General features: G+C 43.9%; 1 protein-coding gene across 8 annotated transcripts in view; it reads right to left on the bottom strand.

Moving 5' to 3' along the window:
• Txnrd2 (thioredoxin reductase 2) overlaps positions 1-23,945 on the bottom strand; it is a 69,868-nt gene that overhangs the window by 37,903 nt on the left and 8,020 nt on the right. For all 8 annotated transcript variants that reach the window (XM_078038755.1, XM_078038756.1, XM_005334547.5 and 5 more), the window contains 8 exons: positions 20,866-20,922; positions 20,283-20,427; positions 19,537-19,611; positions 17,642-17,720; positions 16,961-17,023; positions 12,198-12,268; positions 893-912; positions 28-119 (listed from right to left, as the gene is read on the bottom strand). In XM_078038755.1, coding sequence (XP_077894881.1) covers positions 28-119; positions 893-912; positions 12,198-12,268; positions 16,961-17,023; positions 17,642-17,720; positions 19,537-19,611; positions 20,283-20,427; positions 20,866-20,922 — 602 coding nt within the window. The remainder of the gene's footprint in view (positions 1-27; positions 120-892; positions 913-12,197; positions 12,269-16,960; positions 17,024-17,641; positions 17,721-19,536; positions 19,612-20,282; positions 20,428-20,865; positions 20,923-23,945) is intronic.

Genomic DNA, 23,945 nt, shown 5'->3' with positions numbered 1-23,945 from the left:
GGCAGGAGGCAGAGCTACTTGTACTACCTGGTCAAAGCCCCGAAGGGGGATACTGCGCATCATGACAGTGGTGTCCAGTCCAATCCCAGTGAGGAAGCCAGCACACTCCAGTGCCACATCTGTGAGTACCAGGCTAAGAAATACTAAGAAATCATGACTCCAGAAAAAAGGAGGCAAGACTCCAGGCTCCCGCTCAAGCATCCCACACCCCCACACATCTATTGCCAGCCCCAGTCTCAAGTGCATAGACTAGGGGGTAAGGGCTTTGCCAGCTGGAACTTTAAGCCCTTCCAATAGCACCCAAAGACTAAGTTGGCCTGTGCCTCTACAAGTTATCTGTCTTGGCTTTGGAGTTTAATCTCAGCCTCTAGGGATGGGCCTGCATCTAGGGGTGGGGTGGGGGGTGTCTATAGAGGTGGAGAGATGCTGGCCAAGCACAGGGAAGAAGAATATCATGGGTGGAAGATACAAAGCTGCTATCTTTGACCTGTATTTTCAGCTATAAAGTTCCAAAGCGATCATCTGACCCTGGGCTCCCTCTGAGGTGCCTGTCTTGACCCTCTCTGGTTTGACTGCTCCTTCTGAAGGAATGAGGCCAGAGCAGGGCTATTCTCAAGGGAGGAATGCTTGGCTGCCTCTCAGCCATGTCCAGATGCCCCAGCTGGCTTAACTGGCTCAGTGTGTGGCTCAGGAAGTCTCCAGGAAGCCCTATCCCCAGAAGGTAAACTTCAAATTGTCCTTCTCTGAGGGCACAGACCTTACCCCTGAGAGGCTCAGTAAGCATCTAGTCTGAGGCAGCAAAATGACCACTGAGAAGAAAAGCCATCAGGAGGATTCAGGAGAATAAAAGTCCATGTCCCAAAGACAACCACTGCATACTAGCAAAGGATACAGCTGGCCCCAACCACCAACCTGTTAGAGAAATGGACAGAGAGAAAAAGCATGTGAGAACCTGTGTGGCCCATATGGGCATACAAGCAGTCATCCCAAGGGTGGGACAGAAGAGCCCTTTAGCCCTCATGCCAGGCACTCAGCTAATGAATGCTGAGGCTGACTATTCAAATAGCTCATACTGAGGTACAAAGCCCACTTCCCAGAGGCTATGGCTGTGAAATACAATACAACAAACAGTGTTATTGAACCAGCAAATTGCCTGGTGGTGAAGGGTATGTGGTCAGTGACAAACAGCACCTGTCCCATGAAAGGCACTGGGCAGCACCAGCATTCTGTGGATGTGCTGAGAAATATCCCTCAGGAGAAGCACAGAGTTTTTCTTCTGCCCTAAAATGGGTTCTGTCTTGAGGTCTCTGGAGCCTCCTGGGGCCAGGGTGGAAGCAGGGACATGCTTTGCAGGCAGTAAGGGGACCAGACTGTGGGGAGTTCTTGGGGAAGCATATTCTGTGAACAGAATACTCTTAGACCGCAGAAGGTAAGGCTGGAAAGCCTATGTCTGCCTGTCCAACCTACTATACCTGGGCCCAGAGCCAGGAGAGTCAGCTTTCCAGAGCCAAAGACAAAGGGTACCCAGGTTGCTGGGAGGAAGGACAGGATGCTGAGACTCACTGGAAATGTTTGCTCTAGTAGTTTAGATCCTCTCCTGTGGTCAACTTCACATTCCATAGGTATGTGCACACACACATACTCACATACACACGCACACATACATACTGATACACAGATGCACACAATCTCATGCACTTCACATGCACACATACCTAACCTGCACACATGTGGACATGCACACATGTGATAACTGGCATGTGCACATATGCATCACATAACACCCTTGTAAACATGCTTATATATGTGTACTTACTTACATGCACACATGTGTACAAAATCACATAGACATATGCATGTACATACTCAGGAGCAGGCTCAGAACCCAACAGAGAATGAGAATTCCCAGCCAGGGTGGCTACGCATGGGTGGGCTCAACAGATCACCTCTTCAGTCTTTGAACAAGAGGAGATGATGTAAGGATGGATAAGCCTAATGTCAGCATTAATCCTGGCAGGTACTAATGATATAATTCCATTTCAAAAAGCATGTATCCCTTGGAATACTTCTATAGGTGCCCTGCGGGAAGCATCTGGCATGCAGCTTCTTCATAGGAGCTGGGAACAGAACCACACTGACTGGCTGAGTACAAGGTGGTCCTGGCTTGTTATACATTCACACTTAGAGTATAAGGAAGGTAAGAGAAGACCCTGGAATTTTCAGCAGATCAGGAGAGCAGAAATGCATTCCAGGCCCCACAAAGGGTCAGCAATGCCTAAGCAATAGACACAGGGGCACAAATGTACATCCATATGAGTGTAGACTCACCCATAGGTGTAATACACATAACCAAAGTTACAAAACCTAACTCTTTTTGGATTTGACGTATATAGTGAAAGGTTACAAGCTGGGTTTTTTTTTCCCATTTTTTTTTAACTGATACATTGTAGTTGTACATAGTGGTGAGATTTGTTGTTAAATATTCATACATGCACACAATATAACAATATAATCTGGCCAATACAATTCCCCAGTGTTTCCCTGTTCCCTCCCTTACTTCCCCCCTCTGGTCTCTTTCCTCTGCTCTACTGATATCCATTTTTATGGGGCAGGAACTGGGGATTGAACTCAGGGGTACTCGGCCACTGAGCCACAACCCCGGCCCTATTTTGTATTTTATTTAGAGACAGGGTCTCACTGAGTTGCTTAGCACCTTGCTTTTGCTGGTTGCCTTTGAACTCTCCATATTCCTGCCTCAGCCTCCTGAGCTGCTGGGATTATACGTGTGCGCCACTGTGCCTAGCTACTGATCTCCTTTTGATTTTCATGAGTTCCCACCTTAACCTTTCTTTTCCTTTTTCCTCTCCAGCTTCTCATATGAGAGAAAATATGTGACCCTTGACTTTCTGAGTTTAGTGATATGAGCCTTTCTTTAAGAGATGAAATTATGCGTTACTTAAACTACAAACAAATCCAGTTACCATAGATATATTGGCATAAATCCATGACTTAAGTTGGGAAAGTGCAACAGTGCTCAACATGCAGTGTTCTTTGTTCCCTGCTTCTAGGAGTGCCCATGCAATGGGACTCCTGCATTTTGCCAAGCCATGCAGCACTAGAGAAACAAAACAAATGTGGCCCCTATATTGGCCCCTATAGTGTCTTACTAACACTCCTTGGGGAGTGGGCCAGCTGCAATCTACAGTCTGCAGGACAATGGGTTGGGCCAATCTCTGGGCCCTCCTACCACACTGTTGAGCACAAAACAATGTGGTCTCCTGATTCTAGCAAAAATTTTTTCTGTTTCTGTAGTCCATATGTGTTTCCTAGACCTTCTGCACAGGAAGCTAAATGGAAGAGACAGGTGGATGGGGAAACTGAATCCCCAGATCCTCCCTTGGAGTCCTCTCAGCACCCTGGGCCACCTACCTGCTCCAACAGCCACAAGCAGTGGGGAGAAGTTACTACTACATGAGTGCCCTCAGCCCTCAGGCTGCATCTCTAAATTTCCAACTGAAGGCAAATATAGGGGGAAGACAGATGTCAGTCAGATATACTCCTAAATGAGACTTCATGACCATACTTATGTGGCTGAAATCTCGCAATAAAAGCTTACTTCCTGCTTAAATGGAGAGAAACTTTGGGCCTCATGTCTTATGAGTAATGATTTGTTAGTATTGGTTTTTATTCCCCCAATGGATCAAATAATGAGAATGTTTATTCTTTGAAGAATGCAGAACATGAGAACTCAGAGAATTCCCTTCACACCAACTAAAGTAAGAAAATTCTGGGGCAAAAGTGAATATAGACAAAGAATTCTTCAGATCATGAGGAATAGAAAGTTCCACAAGAAGAGTAACTATGAATCAATTTCCACTGGCCACTGGAAAGGACTGGAGGACAGATGAAGACCAGGGGGGCCAAGACTACTACAGAGGTGGAGTTACCAGTCCAGGCCATGGCTACCCATGGTATGGTAGTGCTGGTAGAAGTCAAGGAACCAGATCAACAGATCTGAAGGCAGGAAGCTGGACACCGGGGACTTATCACTTTATTAAACCCCTAGGGGGCTGGGGTTGTAGCTCACTGGTAGAGCACTTGCCTAGCATGTGTAAGGCACTGGGTTTGATTCTCAGCACCACATATAAATTAATAAAATAAAAGGTTCACTGATAACTAAAAAAATACTAAAAAAAAAAAAAAAAAGATCCTGGAGTATAGAGCATGGATCAGTGGTAGAGCATGCGCAAGGCCCTTGTTTCGACTCCAGTACCACACAAACATGCCAAAAAAAAGGGGGGGGGGCTGGGATTGTGGCTCAGTGGTAGAGCGCTCACCTAGCATGGGCAGGACCTGGGTTTGATTCTCAGCACCACATAAAAATAAAGACATTGTTTCCATATACACCTAAAAAAAAAATATTAAAAACAACAAAAAAACAAACCTAAAACCAGGGTGTCTGCCCACCCACACCAGAAGTTACCATCCTATACTCTGTGAACCTAGAATCTAATTTTCCATGTGTTTCAGGAGGCTCCATTCTCTGACTTCCGGTGCACCAGCGTTTTCCACAGAGAAATAACTGCTATGAGATTAGCTTAATCACAGGATAGGCTTTCTCATTCAAAATTGAAATGGTAGAGGAAGCAAAAATAAAAGTATTAACACAGGCCCACAAAAGCCCAGTTTTACAGAGCCCTCCATATGCCTCTTGAGCTTGAAGGTCCCTGATCCACTCTCTGGGAGGCACACCCATATAAGTGACAATCTTACAGGAGTACCTGGGCCCTTGGCAGTCCTTCCAGCACAGGAAATGCCAGTCAGGCTGCAGAGTTCTGGATGCCCCAGAGAGGCAGCACCAGGGAGAGGCACCCCCAAAGCTTCTACCCTAGCGGAGTCTGGCTCTGGGCTTGCCTGGGATCTGGTAGCCCCATCTAACCCCTTAGGCACCAATACTGGGCCTGCCACAGCCTCTATGCAGGCCAACTGCTAGGAAACAGATGTTATCTCCGGTCCTGGCTCCATAATATTTTAGCTGCAAGGACACAGACAGATGGGTAGAGAGGCTTAACAGTCTAGGAACCAAGTCCCAGGCAGATAGCTGGTATCCCTTTTGCTGAACACAAAGACGGTACACCAAAGGAATGTGTACACCTAGCAGAAAATACAAAAGAAGAAAATGCAGGGGCGATTTGTTCCCAAAAAAAAATAATTGTAGCTCTCCCTAAGATAAAATTTACCTTTCTCCCTCTTGTACCTAGGAAAACAGAAAAACAGACATGGTATCTGACTGACTTCTGAACTTCATGATAAAAGAGGTCAAACAAAAGCTCCTCCTAGGACAAACTGAAGTGTTAAATCAGCCCAAGTTATAAAAACACTCTCCCTGCTTCAAAGGACCCAGAAAAATCCAAGGACAGAGAACCCTGAAATGCTAATGTGGCCACAAGAGAGTAGATAGTCCTGAGCTGGCTTTTGGTCTCCTTCCAAGAACCAGTGGGCAGCCCAGGGAATCCCTGAGTAGGCTGGGGGCTATGGGTGACATTGATCCCCTGTTCTATAAGCCTCCTGGAGACCTACACAGGGGCTACCCAAGTGGACAGCAGGAACAAGGTGGTCTTGGTTGCTATCTGGAAATAACAACTCAGTTATTGGACTTTAGACTAAGTCCAATGTAGGGAAAGAGTCTCCCTGAGACAGCCATCCTTTTCCTGATCCTAATGCTGCCAGCTCAGGGTCCACATTTGTAGAAAGTTGACCTTCAGACACAGCAAGCCCCAGATCAGCTTCCCAGGAGGTAAGTAGGTAAGTAAGTAATAGAGTAGCTCTGATCCCTTGCTTCAGGGTTAGGGTATCTGAGCCCTGAAACCTGGTATTAAGGGAAAAGGCAGAGCCCAGGACTTTGGAAGTGCAGAAGGGAGAAATCAGGGATGCTAGACCTGGGCAGGCTGGGCAACCAGGACTGAGTTTCTACCACGGTGCAGAGGAGCAGATGGGAAGAAGGCAAGGGGTAGGTTCCTCTTAAGACATCAGACTCCTTCCAGGCCACACCTGGTTGCATTTGAATCATGACCCCAATGCTGTCTCCTTAAAGGAGCTTTGGGAAGCAAGCTTCCCTTTCTCACCTTCTACAACCCCTCCACAGCAATGGCCTTGTTTTCTGAAACAGAATGGCTCAGCCATGCAGGGCCACACATCCACTCTATATGCCTACTTCTACAGCTGCTGGTGGACAGCTATCCACAGCGGCCATTATCTCACTGACCATTCTTCCTGAAGAACCCACCCAGGGGACCCTGTGCCTCCCTCAGAATTATCCTCATGTCTTCCATCTATTCTGGATTTTGACAGAGAAATAAACTGAATAATGGAAAAAGCAACCATTCTGGGCTCAAAGCTGATATCCAGGTGGCCAAAGCTGAGTAGGTACCAGCATGGAGTTCCACCCAGGATTTTGTGCTGGCTGGGACCAGCCCCCTGAGATGGGAGGACAGCTCCTTTTCCCCAAAGGTGCAGTTATGAGGATCTGGGGCAACCAGGAAGGCCCCTGACCCCATTGGGCCTAAGTGTCCTACCTCCCACAAACTAATGCTGCCTTCCCAGAAGTTCTCTACACAGGGTTGATCATCTTCACAGATACTGACTTAGGTGCTTGGCCTACTATGTGGCTGACAAATATAGCCATTTGCCAGCACCCAGCTGTTGAGTGAAGGAGATCATTTAATTCTGTTTCCTATGAACAGGGCTCAGGCATGATTGCCCCATGCCTGTCATCTCTCTAGCCATGGGCTCCCTCTCAGACCTGGATGTCATCCAAGAAGCCAGGGTGGGGATGGGAGTAGAGGTATTCCTCACATAATGCTCAAGGGTAAAGGCAGCATGGAGGCTGAAGGGCCACAGGCCTCACTATGGACTCAACTTATTTCATTTCTCACTGCATCCCATGTAGATAGACCTGAAAGAAAGTTCTACCATGGTGCAGCTGCTTATGCACATACAAGTAGAGGAAAGGAAGTCTTTGTGCTGCACAACTCCCCAAGGACATGGGTTGGGACAGAAATGACCCATCCTTAGTACCGAAATGTCAACCAGTAGATGTAGGGTCCACTGCAGAAAGAGGCCCAAGGAAGCTGAATATCCTCAGCCACTGAACTGGCCTCCTGTATGGGGCCAAGGCAAAATGTCCCCACCAGGCTCCAGGGCACTCTGGGGCCAGAGGGGCAGTCCTAAGGTCCATATTAATTTCAGCTCCATTTTAAAGGCGAGTTAAAATAAACATGGGGAATATTTATAAGGCAAATAAATCTGGCAGAAACAGCCCCTCCAAGTGTGAGTGGAGGCCTCCCCCTCAGCCCCAGCCCAAGCTGATAAAATACAGAAATGCTACTGTAGACCCTCCGGGCTTATTTTGACTGCTGCGGAGGAATGTAACATGTAAACACTGACTCCCATATTACACTGTTACAACTTGCATTAACAGCGCTGGACAAAAGCTGCATTTTCACAGAAGCATCGTACAGGGATATATCTCCAGCTTAATTTTTAAAAAAACCATTTCCTCACATAAATCATGCTCAGAACTAAACGGGTGACTGATACATTGCAAACACTTTTTTTCTTAACAATAACATACCTAGATTCCTTCTAAACGAAAGAGCTTTAAAAAAAAAAAAAAATTTTGAATTTTTTTTCCTGAAGAAAATAAACACTGAAGTTCCTTTCTTGACCAAAATATCTGAAGCCTTGTCTTCCTAGCTGAGTGGGCTGCCCCTAGAACAAGGTCACATAGGAGAGGTCCCCCAATCCTGTACCATCTCACTAGAGGGAGGTCCTTCCTGGGCTACACTACTGTGTACATCCACAGTCTGTGTACACCTATTTTCTGATCATAACTCAGAAAATGTTAGTCTTTGGTGACAGTTCAAGACAATGACCTGAGCTTATGGGAGGTCTCAGCCTGGACAGAGGTGTCTGGCAGGGGCTGGCTTCCAGGGTTATTGAATCTTCAAGATTGTTTCATGATGGGTCTAGCACATAAAGCACTATGAAGAAGCTGGAAAGCATGAATAAATTCTACCAAGAGAAATCAATGTTAAAAAAAAAAAACAAATCTTGGGGGTGAGGCAGGCCTTTCTGAACATGTAATAAATCTAAAAGCCATTAAATGTAAAAAGAGATTTAAGTTACATTAAAAAAAAAAGGAAAACCATTTGTACATCACAAGTTCAAAGACATTATGAGAAGCTGAGAAAATCTGCACCATGTATGACACAGGGTCCCATTTCTAAAACCCAAAACAGCTGGAAGATAAGAAAAAGATAAGAATCAGCTAGGCACAGTGGTGCACGCCTATAATCCAGCAACTTGGGAGGCTGAGGCAGAAGGATCAATAGTTCAAAGCCTATCTCAGTAACTTAGCAAGGCCCTAAGTAACTTAAGAGAAAACCTGCCTCAAAATAAAATATAAATAGGACTGGGGATGTAGCTAAGTGCCCCTGAGTTCAATTCCTGGTACTGGGGGGAAAAAAAAGTCATCAACAACCAGATAGAAAGCAGGTCAAGGACCAATCAGTTAATTCACACAAACATGTACATACTCACATGCTTATAGAACACACTCTCAATTTCAAATACAGCCAATAAATACTCAAAAAGATGACTGATTGTGGCCCATATAACCTATCAGACAGTAAAAGGAGTAAAAGGTAAAAACAAACAAACAATAACAACAAAAACAGATAAGGGGGTAAGTGTGGCAGTATATGCCTAGAATCCAAGTGACTCAGGAGCCTGTCAGAAGGATGGCAATCCCCAGTCTCTCTCTCTTTCTCTCTCTCTCTCTCTTTCTCTCTCTCTCTCTCTCACACACACATACACACACACACACACACACACACACACACACACACACACACACGACCAGTTAAGGGATTGGGGATATAGCTCAATGACGTAGTCTTGCCCAGCATATGATGTGCAATGCCCTGGGTTCAATTCCTGGCATTGAAAAAATAAAACAAACAAACAAACAAAAAAAAAAACCCTAAAAATTACAGCATAAAGGAAAAAAGGAAATAGTGATAATGTGATAAAAATTTAGGCTGAGCATGTAGCTTAATGGTAATGTGCTTGCCTCGTATTTATAAGGCCCTGGGTTTGATCTCTAGCACTGCCACAAAAATAAATAAAAATTTTGAAAAAAATATCACCAATTCAAAAGATAAACCTTAATCTGGGGATCCTGTGAGAGGCAGCAGACAGGCAGATACAAACTAGGATGAGCTCAGCTGCAATTTTAGGGAGAGGATGGAAGTGCCATAGGCAACAGGTATCATGACCATTCCACTGGAATAGGAAGAGAGGGTCCTTTCTATTTTATATCTTATAAAAAAGCTGTTGTACTAGAAGTGATAGCACATACCTATAATTCCCGCAACTCAAGAGGCTGGGGCAGAGGATCACAAGTTCAAGGCCAGCCTCAGCAATTTAGTGAGGCCCTAAGCAACTTAGGGAGACCCTATCTCAAAAAATAAAAGGGACTAGGAGTATAGCTCAGTGATTAAGCACCCCTGGGTTCAATCTCTAAAACAAAAATAAATAAATAAATAAATAAAAGCTGATGTGCAAGTTATGGGGGATAATGGAGAAGTAGACAGAAATACATGTAGGACAGGGTATAGCCAGCCATATGTTGAGGTTGAAGGGCATCTGCCTTTAGAGTCAGCTTTTCTACTTGTAGGAAAGACCCCTGACAGGTATATATAAAATGTATAAGACCACCTCATCCCATCAGGACCAGAAAATAACTGGTGAGGATATGGAGACATTCTAACCCTACTGCACTGTTAATGGGAATGTAAGATGCTGAAGCTGCTATGGAAAACAGTTTAGCAGTTTCTTATAAAGCTAAAGTTTCTTAAAAAGTACAGTTACTGGGCTGGGAATGTGGCTCAAGTGGTAGCATGCTCGCCTGGCATGCGTGCGGCCCGGGTTCGATCCTCAGCACCACATACAAACAAAGATGTTGTGTCCACCGAGAACTAAAAAATAAATATTAAAAATTCTCTCTCTTTCTCTCTCTCCTCTCTCACTCTCTCTTTAAAAAAAAAAAAGTACAGTTACCATAAATCTAGCAAATCTACTTCTGGGTACATATCCAAAAGAATCAAAAGCAGGAACTCAAATAGATATGTGTACACTCATATTCAAGGCACTATTATTCATAAAAGCCAAGAGGTGGGAGAGCCCAAGCACATAGTGGATGAATGTACAAATAAAATGTGATGTACACAATGCAATATTATTCAATTTTAAGAAAGAAATTCTGATGCATTCTCCAATATGCAGAAAGCTAGAAGACATGATGTTCAGCAAAATAAGCCAGTCATAAAGGAAAAATACTGTGTATGTCCACTTACAGGAGGTAGTGAGAATTGTCAAATTCATAGAAATGGAAAATAGAATGGTGGTTCCAGAGGCTGGGGTGTGGGGATAAGGTGTACTGCAGAGTTTCAATTTGCAAAAATGAAGAGTTCTGGAAATGGATGATGGTAATAGTTACCCAACAATTATTAGTGTATTTGACATCACCAAACTGTAGACTTTAAAAGGTCAAAATGATGGGGCTGGGGTTGTGGCTCAGTGGTAGAGTGCTAGCCTTGCACATGTGAGGTCCTGGGTTCGATCCTCAGAACCATTTAAAAATAAAAAAATAAAATACGGTATTGTGTCCAACTACAACTAAAATATATATATATATATATATATATATATATATATATATATAATTAAAAATAAATAAAAGGTCTAAATGATAAAAATTTTAGAGATTTAACTCAGGGGCACTCTACCACTGTCTTATATCGCCCCCAGCAACCCCCCACTGTTTTTTGTTGGTTTTTTTTTGCAGTGCTCGGGATTGAACCCAAGGCTTCACATATGTTAGGCAAGTGCCTTACCACTGAGATATATCCCCAGCTGGTCTCAGTCCTTTTTTAATTTTATTTAGAGATAAGGTCTCTCTAAGTTAAGGAGGCTGGCCTCCTCTCTAAGTTAAAGAGGCTAGTCTCAAACTTGTGATCCTCCAGCCTAGCTGGAATTACAGGCACATGCCACCAGCAAAATGGTAAATTTTATGTGTATTTTTCATCATTTTAATAATTGAAAAAATGAATAAGTAATATTTATGATACAAGGTAAGAAAGATAAACTACTGAGATATTCATTCATGATAGAAAGGTCAAAGAAACAATACCACAACCATTTAAGAGACTCCAGACCTGATCCCAAAGATGCCACCTCATTTAGTGTGAAATACTGAAGGCAAGTAGAGCATGTGACACACACAGACACTCCCCACAAATACATTTCAACACACACACACACATACACACCTGCATTCATTCACACATACACACACACACACACACACACACACACACATACACACACACAGCCCATCTCTGGGACTTTTCTACCAGGATTTCCTTATGGCCAAACACTGCTATCAAACAAGCCTCTGCTGCCCTCTGGTGGTTCCTCTGGTCCCTGCAAGCTGGAAGTCACACTTGTAGCCATCAGAAGCTGCCTGGACCTGGGACCCCTGGACCAGCTGCACTGTGAACATGTGGACGTACTTAATGCATGTGTGCCAACTGCATGCTGTTGGTATCAACTGGGATATAACTTCTGAGGCTTTTGGATCTTCTTCTAGATTTCAAGCAGATGATACTGAGGACATTTGATTGAGGCCCTCCCTGATGTCCCTAAGGAACTCTAGGGTTCCAGGGAACCATGCTGAACAACTACTGACCTAGATAATAAACGGCTGACTCACTTTATGTGACATTTGTGCTATAACTTCTAAAACAGTCACACAGCATCAACAGCCCTGCAGAGGGGCACACATGACAGTCTTTCTTTTTTTCATTCTTTTTTTTTAATATTTATTTTTTAGTTTTAGGTGGACACAATATATTTATTTTATTTCTATGTGGTGCTGAGAATCGAACCCAGTGCCTCACACATGCTAGGCGAGCGTGCTACCACTTGAGCTACATCCCCAGCCCCTCTTTCTTTCATTCTTCTAGAAAAACTGGAAAGAATGGACTAAGAACTGAACAGTGCCATGGACTTTAACAGACACTGATGCTAGCGAGCAAAAAGAGGATTCTCATCCTGGGCATGCTAGACCTTACGTTTTTCCAGGGGATTCCTTCAGCCAGAAGATGTCATCACTTGTAATTGCATATTCCAAGGCACCTTCAATCTATCAAAGGAAAGAAGATCAATATGACAGGAATGCCATTTGGTCTATCCCAAGAACCTCCTCAAAGAGAATGCCTCTTTTGAAGAAACAACCAGAACCACACCCAGCCCACACGTGGAGAAGGTTTCTCTTCAAACTTGAACAATGGAACTTGTCTTCAGGTTGTAACCTCTCTGGGGATAGAAAGTGAACTGTCTATATATCAAATTCAGTGTGTGTCTGCCTGGGTGGCTCTTTCTGCTCTCTGAAATTTTCCACTTGACCTTGATGCAGATAAGAGCATGGGGCCTTAGAAAAGCATGGCAGCTATAGAGGCCACACAGACAGAGAGCTGGTCCTCCCATGACTCTGTCTGGGTACTCAGTAAGGGAAGAGATGGGGGCATGCAGACCAAGGAACTAATGCTCAGGTCTGGGGGTCAACTATGAGAGAAGCGGGTTAAAGAGGTTGGAAAATCACAGATTGGGGTTTTAGCTTAGTGATGGAGTATTTGCCTGGCATGCTCAAGCCCCTGAGCTCAAAAGTAGGAAGGAAAGAAAGAAAATCAGAGATCAGGAGAGCTCTGCAATGTCCCAGTGACAGGGGCCAGGCACCAGAGTAGGACAGAAGAAGAGGATAAGCATCACGGGCTGAGAACAGGTAGGACATGGGGGAGTTGATGGTTCTGAGGACCGAGATTGCAGGCTAGACACACCAGAAATCCCTATGAGACCATTTAGGATGAGTTCTGTGCCCAGGAATGATATAGATCCTTTGATAAGGGGCAGCTAAGCAGGTGGGGGAGTCCCAAGGTCATGCATCCTCTTGGCCTTATGAAAGTTAAGATGTGCTGGTGGAGAGGAAATAGATTTTAAACAGTTTACAATTCCAATTGGCCAAAATAAAATAAAGTCATGAATTTCTCCAGTTTGCACAAGGAAAACCAAAAGGTCTGAAAATCAAAGGGACTTAAACAGAAGCAAGCTTTGGCACGCACTCAAGGAATGCACACCAGGGATAGCAGTGGACAGTGGAGAGAGAGGATCAGCCACTGAGCTGCCTTCTCCAGGACCTGGGAACTGTAGCTCCACTTTCCTGTGGGAAAGCAGAGACACCAGCAGTACAGCAGAGTGGAGCAGGCCAAGGAATGTCCATAGGGCACTGAAGCATGGGGGCATATACAGCTCTGCTCAGCACCCTTAAGGAGCTGAGGTGACTATGGCCCTGGGGACTTACAACCACCAGAGCCTTACTCCTGGCTGATGGGGTCACTTCAATCCTGTCCACTGAATCAAACTTGAACGATGGCACTGTGTCATCTATGGAGCCAAGCAGTCTGCCTAAGGGCCACCTCTGTGCACAAGCAGCTAGTGCCACCTTAGAGACTGCTCTTTTTAACTTGCCAGACAGAGGTCCCATGGCCCTCTGAGGACTGGGGGAACTCACATTACTTTGGTCTCTTTTCTTCCCCATTTTTGAGGGCAAGCACAGAACAGAAGTAGAAGTTGAGGGTTTAGATGTTCACATGTCTCTGTTACCATCTAAAAAGGAACCCCTTGTTCTTCCTCCATCCAAGCTCCACCTGGGTCTAATCAGAGGCTGGTGTGGCTTCCAGGATCATGAGACCTGTGGGCTTCATGAGCTTTTTTGCAGCTAACATGTTGAGGGCTGGTAACATCTAGGTCCCTGAGAGACTTGTGAGGATGTAGCCTTAGCCAAATTCCTGTTCCTGCTTCTTACTTTCCCTGTAGCAGCTCCTCCATATCCCTACCCAAGCTCACTCTGTGGCCCCTTCCTCAACTCTGCCCTCCAGGAGGACAGAAAAGCCACCTCATCCCAGTGACTGGGCCAGGAGATGATGTCTGCAGAATAGGACCTCCCAAAATTCAACCCTCTGTGAAAGCAGAGAAAAAACTGGCAAGAAAGTTCAGATTCAATTTTTTTTTTTTTTTGTAAAGGGGATTGAACCCAGGGGTGCTCAATGTGGATCTGAGACTAAGATCCTGAGGAACTCAGTCACATCCCAGCCCTTTTTATTTTTATTTATTTTTGGTACTGAGGCTTGAACCAGGGGCACTTAATACTGAGCTGCATCCCCAGCCCTTTCTGTATTTTATATTGACACAAAGTCTCACCAAGTTTCTCAGGACCTTGCTAAGTTGCTGAGGCTTTGAACTCACTTTGAACTTGTCATCTTCCTGCCTCAGTCTCCTGAGCCACTGAGATTACAGGTGTGCACCACCATGTCAAGCTTTTATTTTTTATTTTGAGACAGGGTCTTGCTAAGTTGCTTCAAGCCTTACTAAGTTGCTTTAAGCCTTGCTAAGTTGCTGAGTTTGGCTTTGAACTTGTGATCCCCCTGCCTCAGCCTCCCAAGTCACTTGGATTACAGGCATTCACCATTGTGTCTAGCCAGATTCACCTTTTCAGAGCTCTGAAAAATCAATTAAGAACTCACAGCAACACAGGGAATACTTAATCAAGAAAAACAGAGGGAAGTCAATAAGAACAGCATCTCTATGAGGAAAGTTTAACTTACACTAGTCCTGTCTCCCAGTCTTAAAAAATGACAGCATCAGAAATAGCAGGACAGAGCTGGGTGCCTTGCAAAGTCTCTTTCCCAAAGAACACTAGCATTTGAGCTGGCTGGTAGTTCATAACTTTCCTCCAGTATGGCCAGTGCTAAAAGCCTCTCCCTGGGCATCTGGCCAACATTTTATCTTCATGGCTTCCTGAGGTGATGGATAACAGGTAAGGCAAACAACAGGTGAACCAAGAAGTTGAAAAAGAAAAATTGAGGAATGAATATTCACAGGTGCTCTGAAAAGCTCCCACAATATCTCTGGGTATCTAGAAGGCCAGGCAAATGCACTGGGTTGTGCACACATCAGGAAAGACTAAGGGCTCTCATCTTGGGCTAACCTTAATCTCTGCACAAGCAGGAAGCAAAAGCTAAAATAGAGTTATTTACTGCCCAACTGAGTGTTGACAGCACCCTGAAAATGGACATAGTCCTCAACAAAGACTGGGAGGTTTCATGGTTCCAGGAGTTTAAGGAACTCTCTACTTAGTCTTTCACTGAGCAAGCAGATTTCAGTAGCCACATATAACAAAGAATAAATACTTTATAAAATTAGTACAAATAAGTCACCAAACAGCAAAACAACAGAAAAATTCTAGAGAGGAAGGAGAATCTGATTTCCAGCATTATCACAATAACTCACATTATTTGAAAAGTTCAACTTATCACAAAAAATTATAAAATATGTAAAGAAACTAGAAATTGTGGCCTTTGTTCATTGCTGGAGAGAATGTACACCACTTTGTACACTGCTAAATGGTATAGCCACTTTGAAAAACTATCTGGTAGTTCCTCAAAAGGTTACAGTGACCATATGATCTGAATTCCTTTCCTAAGTAAATTCACAAGAGAAATAAAAACTAAATCCCCCAGAAAACTTTTACACAGATAGCCACAGCAGCACAGTTCATAATATAGTTAAAAAACAGCAAACCACTGAGATATTCATTGTGGACAAGTAGATAAATAAAATGTGATCTACACATACACTGGAGTATCATTCAGGCTTAAAAAATAAAGGAAATTCTGACACATACTATAACATGGATGAGCCTTTGAAATAAGCCAGTCACAAAAAGACAAACTGTGTGAACCCACTTTTTTGTGTATCTAGAATACTCAAACTGGGGCTGGGGATGTGGCTCAAGCGGTAGCGCGCTCGCCTAGCATGCGTGCGGCCCGGGTTCGACCCTCGGCAGCACCACATACCAACAAAGATGTTATGTCCGCTGAGAACTAAGAAAAAATAAATAAATGTTAAAATTCTCAAAAAAAAATAGAATACTCAAACTCATACAGACAGAAAGGAGAATGGTGGCCATCAGGGGCTGGGGGAGAAAAGGACAGAGAACTGTTGTTTAATGGGTACAGAGACTTTGTTTGGGATGATTAAAAAGTTCTGAAGATGGAAGTTGGTGACTGATGGTTGTACAACTCTGTGAATATACTAAAAGCCATTGAATTGTATTTATAAAAGGGTAAATTTATGATATTTGAATTTTATTTCAAATTTTTAAAAAATGGGGGAGGAGAAGAAAGATAAAAAAGGCTTAAATTTTCCATGTCCCAACATTCTGAGGTTAAAGAGAAAAGGAAGAGTCAACAATGAAGACTCAGAAGAAAGGTCACTAGGGCTGGATGTGTTGGCATAAACCTGCAGTCCCAGCTATAAAGAAACTGAAGAGGAGGGTAACTTGAGCAGAGTAGTTCAGGGCCAGCCTGAGCAAAACAGTGAGACTCTATCACTTAAAAATAGAGAGGGAGGGAGGGAAGAAGAGAGGAAGAGAAAGAAAGGGAGGGGAGAGGGAGGAGAAAAGAATGAGGAGGAGGAAGAAGAAAAGGTGGAGGAGGGGAGAAAATGGAAGAGGAGGAGGAACACTAGTATGTAGGCTCAGTGATACCCAGGATCTAACTAAAGAGTGCAATAAGAATAATTCTGAGGATTCAGCAATAGAACATATCTCTGGAGACTTCCAGTTTCAGCAGAATGGATTCGAGAGAGAACTGAAAAGGAAATAAAGATGTATAGAAGAAAACAAAGGGGTGAAAGCTTTGATGTGGGAAGCATGTGAGCCCAAGGACCATTAATTTGCTCAGGGGTGCAGGGGAAGCTGGGTTTTGGGGACACTCACATGTGTGGGGTACCTTGGCCGTCCTCCAGTAGCAATGACGATGTGGTCAGCTGAAAGCAGAGTCTGAGAATAAACCAAGAAAGCTGCAGATCAAACTGTATACTATGATCACCCAATAAAAGGCTCAAATGCCTGCTGGTACGGCAGGACAACAGTACCCTGCACTATAGCCCCCTACCAGTAGCTCAGAATCACACAGAGCAGGGATCTGTCAAAAGTCTGTCAGACAGGAGACAACAGGAGGTTACAGGTGGGAGGGACAGGGTGATACTCCAACTCCAAGCACTTCACAATTTATAAGTACCCAGCAGGCATCTTATCTCCTCAAATCACTACAAAATTCTGCAAAGAGGTTGTGATCACGCTCCCTGTCAGCCTGTCACCCTGTATAGCTGGGCAGCTTGACATGATGTGCATCCCATGCACAAACTGTTAAATAATTTTTTTTTTGGCAGAGCTAGGGTTGGAACCCAGGATCTGACACATGCTAGGCAAGCACTCTACCACAGAGCTAAACTCCCAGCCCTATTTAATCATTTTGAAGAAGTGTGACCTCAAAGGAAGTCGTTAGTTTAATTCCAGCAGTGCTTATTACTAGAACAATACTTAAGCTGATCAAGACTGGACCCCAGGTCCTCAGAATGCCTGGAGAGAATCATGAAGGGCAAGGTGAGCATTTACCTCTTTCCCACTTTTTGCGATGCCACAAACTGTGTGCTCATTGATGAAGCTGGCTTTGATGTTAAAGTACTTGACTTTTCTGCAAAACAAAAATAAGGATTTTCAACATTTCCTCTGCAAATTAAAATTCAGTGATCAGATTAGAATGGATATCATCGTATAGACTGTTAAAAGATAAGCTTTGGAACTGAGAATATACCTCAGAGATAGAGCACTTGTCTAGCATGTGTAAGGCCCCAGGATCCTTCCCAATACTGCAAAAAATAAAACAAACAAAAAAACTAACCCAAAAAATAAAAAGCAAAAAAGGCAAGGTCCAGCCCAGGATCTGGTACCTATGCTAAGGTGCTTGTCTGAACATGAGCAGAATACCATGCTGGGAAACATGAGGGTATGAAGGGCATCTTGCCAATTCTCTATGCTTCCCTGGTACATGGTGACCATAGGTGTCAAGGCAGGGACAAAAGTCAACTCAGAACTGTCCTGAAAACCCATGTTCAAGCCCTGGTAGGCAATGACAAGGGCCAGGCCTTAAGCCTAGGCATGTACCAACAATAAACTAAGATGCCTACCATGTAGGTGCCACCCTCTCTGCCTTTAGGACTTGGTGTTGCCTGAAGGAGGGGCTTAATGTGGTCAGTGGGGCCCAGCAGTGGTCAGGTGCATAATATGCAGAAATGATCCATGCAGCCAGGGCCAGTGTACACATCTGTAATCCCAGTATCCAGGAGGCTGAGGCAGAAGGATTGTGAGTTCAAGACTAGCCTGGGCGACTTAGTGAAATCCTGTATCAAAATAAAAAAATAAGGGGCTAGGGATATAGCTCAGTTGGTAGAGTGCTTGCCTCACATGCACAAGGCCCTGGGTTCAATCCCCAAAACCACAATCAATCAATCAATGAGATAAAAATAAATTAAAAAATAAAAATGATTAGGAGTGTAGCTCAGTGGTAGAGTGCCCCTGGGTTCAATCCCCACTATAACCAAAAAAAGAAAAAAGAAAAAAAGAAATGACCCACACTAATTATAAAGACCATGCTATCTCAGGAGTTCTTAATAGTTTGGAAATGGGTTTGCCTCCTCATTGTGCATTATCTCCACCTCCAAGCTCTGTGCCTTTCTGGGCTATCTGAGCTAAAGGAAGCTCCTGTACACATGCCCTTCACTTATCATGACAATAGGAAATAGCTGTGTGATACAGAGGCACATATCATTATTCATAATAATGAAAAACTGAAACAATCCAGGTCCCTGCTATTCTCCCTTTAGGGGTGGCTGTGAATTGGGCCTGCTTTGCACCTGCCTGGCAGCTACCTTGGGCCAGAAGAAGGATGGCAGAGCCTACTACCTTCAGAAAACCAAACTTGGGAATATGGAGCTCCATATGAAAGGCACAAAAAACTATAACAAAGGGTGGCTTAGTTTTCTGGTAGGGCAACTGGCTGGTAAAGTCCAGGCAGTGGACAAGGGGGCCAGCTTCCTTGGTTCAGCTTCCCTGACTTGAGTGAGAAGCTGCCCATTGTGGAGTTCCAGGAAGACCCCAGGCCTGAGGCCTCCCTGTCCCTAAATGACCTCTTTTCTCACCAGGCTCTGGCTATTTGGATACATGTCCCTCTTTAACTCTTCATTGTCCCTGGGTTCTACTCAGTTCTGGGCCTCGAGGGCATCCCCCACTTCCCACAGCAGTTGCTCTGTCCACCCCTTGTCTGTGTTCCCACCCAGGAGCATGGACCCCTTGTCCTATCTTGGCTGTGCATTTAGAGCCTACCAGGGTTTACTCTGCACAATCAGTAAGAGCTTATCCAGGTATGAATAGAATTTGGGAAGGCCAGGAGGGGAGTTTTCCCACTGAGGGCCTCTCTACATAGCCACTAAGGACTGTGGAAGTCTCAGTACCTGTCCTGCAGTTGGACACGGTGCCCCCAGTTCAGGGACTTCACATGGTTTTGCACAGCTTCTGCCATTTTCCTCCTTTGAAACAGAAAACAAAATATAAAAACCACAATAGAAGTGTTAACTATGGAATCTCAAATAGACTAGATGCAAATAGTACATTTATCTAAATATTAAGAAGTGGAAGTGTGTTTAAAAGAGTACAATGTGATGTTCTTCCTCATGGGGATCATGACCTCTCACCAGAGTTTGGGGCTATGAATCTTTGAAATCAGGAAACAGAGGCTTTGGCCCACAACCATTCAAATATAGTGGTTCTGCATCCAGGACATCATACCTGGCAGGCAACATCCTGCCTTAGTCACCTGTATGTGAGCTCTGAGCAGAACCATGTGCTACTGCCTCCATCAATTTTCTTCCCAAAAGAACTAAACCGAAGAGGCTTTATGTCCCCACATTGGCCTTTGGGGCTGGATCATTCTTGGTAGGCCTATTCCATGCACTCTAGGACATTTAGCAGCATCCCTGGGTTTTACTCAGGAAATGAAGCAAACCCTTCCCTGACCCAGGGAAAACCAAAAGTGTTTCCAGAGATTGCCAAATATCTGGGGATTCAGGTTCAGAGCTACCCCTAGCTGAAAGCTCCTGTCCTATAGCTGCTCTCAGTGAGAATTAGTGGGGAATAAATCTCTTCCTCTACTTAAGAGTAGCAGAAAAGAACTGGGAACTTCCCATAATGAGCTCCTTACCAGTCATGCCGGATGGGTTGAGCCACCTCCCAGCCATAGTGGTGGGCATCCTGGATCATGCCCCCAAGCAGTGCCGCCTGATGCATCAGCTTCTTGGGGATGCAGCCCACATTCACACAGGTGCCACCAAGGCCCCACTTGGTGCCTGCAATATTGGGAAGTGCCAAGAATCAAACCCAGAGCCTTTCACATGTTAGGCAAATACTCTTTCACTACTTTCACTGGCCATATTCCCAGCCCTGGGAAAATCACATTTGAATTCATATACATAGACACACAGGAGGACTTCTGCTCTATGGTGTTTAGAATCCCTTTAAGTGGTCATTGTTCTGTAATTCAAACACGGCCCAGGTGAGCCCTACTATAGGAATATTCTCTCTGTAACTGTGTTCAGCACCATTTTAAACATGAGGATAAAGAATTTTTAAAATAAAGACAGTTTACATCTGAAATAGGACACTCTCCAGAGACAATGAACAGAAGGGGACAAATGATTTTGTATCAGTCACCTTCTATATATGAACTAGGTTCCATCTCCCAAACCCTTCCCTAGGACACAGGGTTCCTATCAGGGGCTGCCTACCTTGGGGAGAGGGCTCCACATAGTCCACTACAGCCACCTTCCTTCCCAGTTGAGCAGCTAGAATGACAAAAGAACTAAAGATGAGCACAGCAGAAAAGGTGGCCAGGGGCTGGGGAACAGGGGCTACCAGGGGCCCATAAAACTGAAAAGAAGGTGGGGAAGGGCCTGGGCTAGCTTCTGCCCTCACAGTGGCCAAGCTGATAATGTTAGTGACTCTGTCCCATCTACCCTGGTATTCTGGCCAAAGCCACACTGCCTACTAGCTTTGCACCAACTTCCTGGCCTTCCCACTGTCCAATAAGCTGTGTTGCTCAAAGGAGGGAGCCCTTAGGCCTCTTCTCATACTGCAGCCTTCACACCCCCTACCAAGATGACATTGGGACCAATCCCCACTTGGCTCTTGCTCCTATTAGTTTCAGGACCAGATGTTCGGAATGAATTCAGTGCACACCTCAATTACATAGGGAGTATCCCAGGAGCAGCCCACCTCCCTGGGAGAGGACCCCTAATCTCCATCTGTTCTGGGAAGCCCAGACTCTTCTCACTGGCTCACCTCTTTTCCCAATAGTGAGAATGAACATGACCTGGCCTCATCAGGGCATTTAATTGCCTCCCTCTCAGGTTGAAAAACATCAAAGTTTAGAAGTGAAACATTAAGTCCAAGGTTGATCATCTCCCAGAGAAGAAGGGGAGACCTAGAGTCTAAACAGATTCCCTGCCATGTAGCTACCAGTTGACCTCCCAGTCATTAGCAGGGGGTTGAGGGCCTCAATCCTCAGGTTTTGAGGCCAACTCTTGAACCATTAGTAGAGCTAATTAATTGCCAGGCATCCCTTTGATTTACCTTGGGAAGTACATTGGCAAACCCTGGGCCCTGGACTTGACTATCTCTGAGGGCATGAGGGGCTTAAACTTCATGAACCCAAAAGTATTCAAAACATAAAAGAACACAAAAATTCATAGCTATTAGAAAGCAAGACTAGAACAAAGTTTTAGAAGGTTCTTTTTTTTTTCCCCTGTAGTACATGGAATTGAATCCAGGGCTTACACATGACAGGCAAGTGCTCTATCACGAAACTGTATTACCCAGCTTCCCCCAACATTTTTTTTTTGTGTGTGTGTGTGTTTGTGTATATCTTATCTAGAGATAGGGTCTTGCTGAGTTGCTTGGGACCTAAGTTGCTGAGGCTGGCTTTGAATTTGGGATCCTCCTGTCTCAGCCTCCCAAGCTGCTGGGATTACAAGTGTGCATCACCATGTCTGGCAAATCACAATCTCTTTTAAAAAGTTTATTTTGAGATAGGGTCTCTCCAAATAGCCCAGAGTGGCCTCAAACTTGTGATTCTCCTGCCTTAGCCTCCTGAGTAGATAGGTTTACAGTGTGTGCTACCACACCTGGCAGAAGAGTTCATCTTAAAAATCTACTTTCCTCAAGTGATTAATGATGATAATCCAGCTGGGTACAGGGGCATATGGCAAGAGGGCTGCCAAGTTCAAGGTCATCCTGGGCAATTTAGCCAAAACTTGTCCAAAAAAAAAAAAAAAGGATTCCCACACCTAAGTTAAAAGCTTGGGCTGATGGGAATCATTAAAATATCAATGTCAAACTCTCAAGTCTGACCACGATGGAGCAACAGTGGCCAAATTTAGCCTTCCACCTGAAACAACAAAAAATTCAGACAAAATATATGAAACAACAAATTATTAAGACACTGGACATTAGGCAACAAAGGATCCAAGATACAAGAAATGAACAAGGTGAAATTGACTATAGAGTTTCCTGGATCCAACATTGCAGGTAAGGCAGACCCAGTGAAAGAGGAGGGGCTGAGATTCTGAGATGTCCAGAGTTCATGGGACAGAAGAGAGGGAAGAGACAGATCAGCACATGCACTTGAGGAAACTATCTGAGTCTGAACTACCAAAAGGATTAGAGCAGACAGCACTTGCACAGGGCAGGAAATAGTGCCCATTCCCAGAAGCCAGATAAAAGAAAAATATATACAATTCCTGGGATTATGCATAAGTTCTAAAGAAGGTCATGCTTCAGGAGTTGAGAATAATTAGTCCTCACCTAACAAATACGAGGCAGAAGGATCAAACCCTTTCTTAATAAGTTACCTGCATCCAGAATAAACCTTAATAATATTTCTAGAAATATGAAAATGCACAGAACCCAACAAGGTGAATTCAAGATGTTTGGTATTCAACCAAAAATTACTAGGCAAACAAAGAAGCAAGAAAATACATACAACACATAAAGATGGAAATAGTCAATGGAAACCAAGAACTGACTTAAATGTCAAAGGACCAGTAAGACATTCATAACTATTCCATATGTTCAAACAATTAAGGAGGAACATGGAAGATACAAGGACCTAAGTTAATTTATAGAGATAAAAACTATAATATAAAAGATGAAAAATACAATGAATGCTATTAATGACAGATTTAGACACTGTAAAATCTATTATTAGTGAATTTGAAAACAAGAATAGAAATTTACAAAATAAAACACAGAGATAATAAGAATTTTTTTGTTTGTTTTAATAAAAAGCAGCCTAATATACATGTAATTAAAATCTCCAACAGTGAGGGGGTGGGGATGGAAAAAATATTTGAGAAAATGATTATAAAATTTCACAGCTTAATGAAAACTATAAACCCATAGACCCAAAAAGCTCAACAAACTCTAGGAAAAAAAAACAATAAGAAAACTAATCAAGGTACACCAAAATTTAAAGCCATTCCTAGAGGACTGGGGATGTAGCTCAGTGATAGTGCTTGCCTAGCATGCACAAGGCTCTGGATTCAATACCCAGTACCACAAATAAAGCAACAATAATAACAAACAACATTGCTCAAAAACAATGAAGAAAGAAAATTAAAAAAGCAGTCAGAGAAAAAAAGATATACTACTGAGCAACAAAGATAAAGATGGCAGCACATTTTGTCACCAGAAACCAAGCCAGAGAACCTGTCAAGATTCCGACTGACTGGAATTGGGTGACTGCACAACTAAGAAATAAAAGGAAAAATGAATTTAATTGCAGTTAGGTTAAAATGAGGAAAAGTAGCTA

The sequence above is a fragment of the Ictidomys tridecemlineatus genome, chromosome 2 (assembly GCF_052094955.1).
Source record: "Ictidomys tridecemlineatus isolate mIctTri1 chromosome 2, mIctTri1.hap1, whole genome shotgun sequence".
NCBI lineage: Eukaryota > Metazoa > Chordata > Mammalia > Rodentia > Sciuridae > Ictidomys > Ictidomys tridecemlineatus.
The sequence above is the reverse complement of the archived record's forward strand: the minus strand, read 5'-3'. Positions and strand labels throughout refer to the sequence as shown.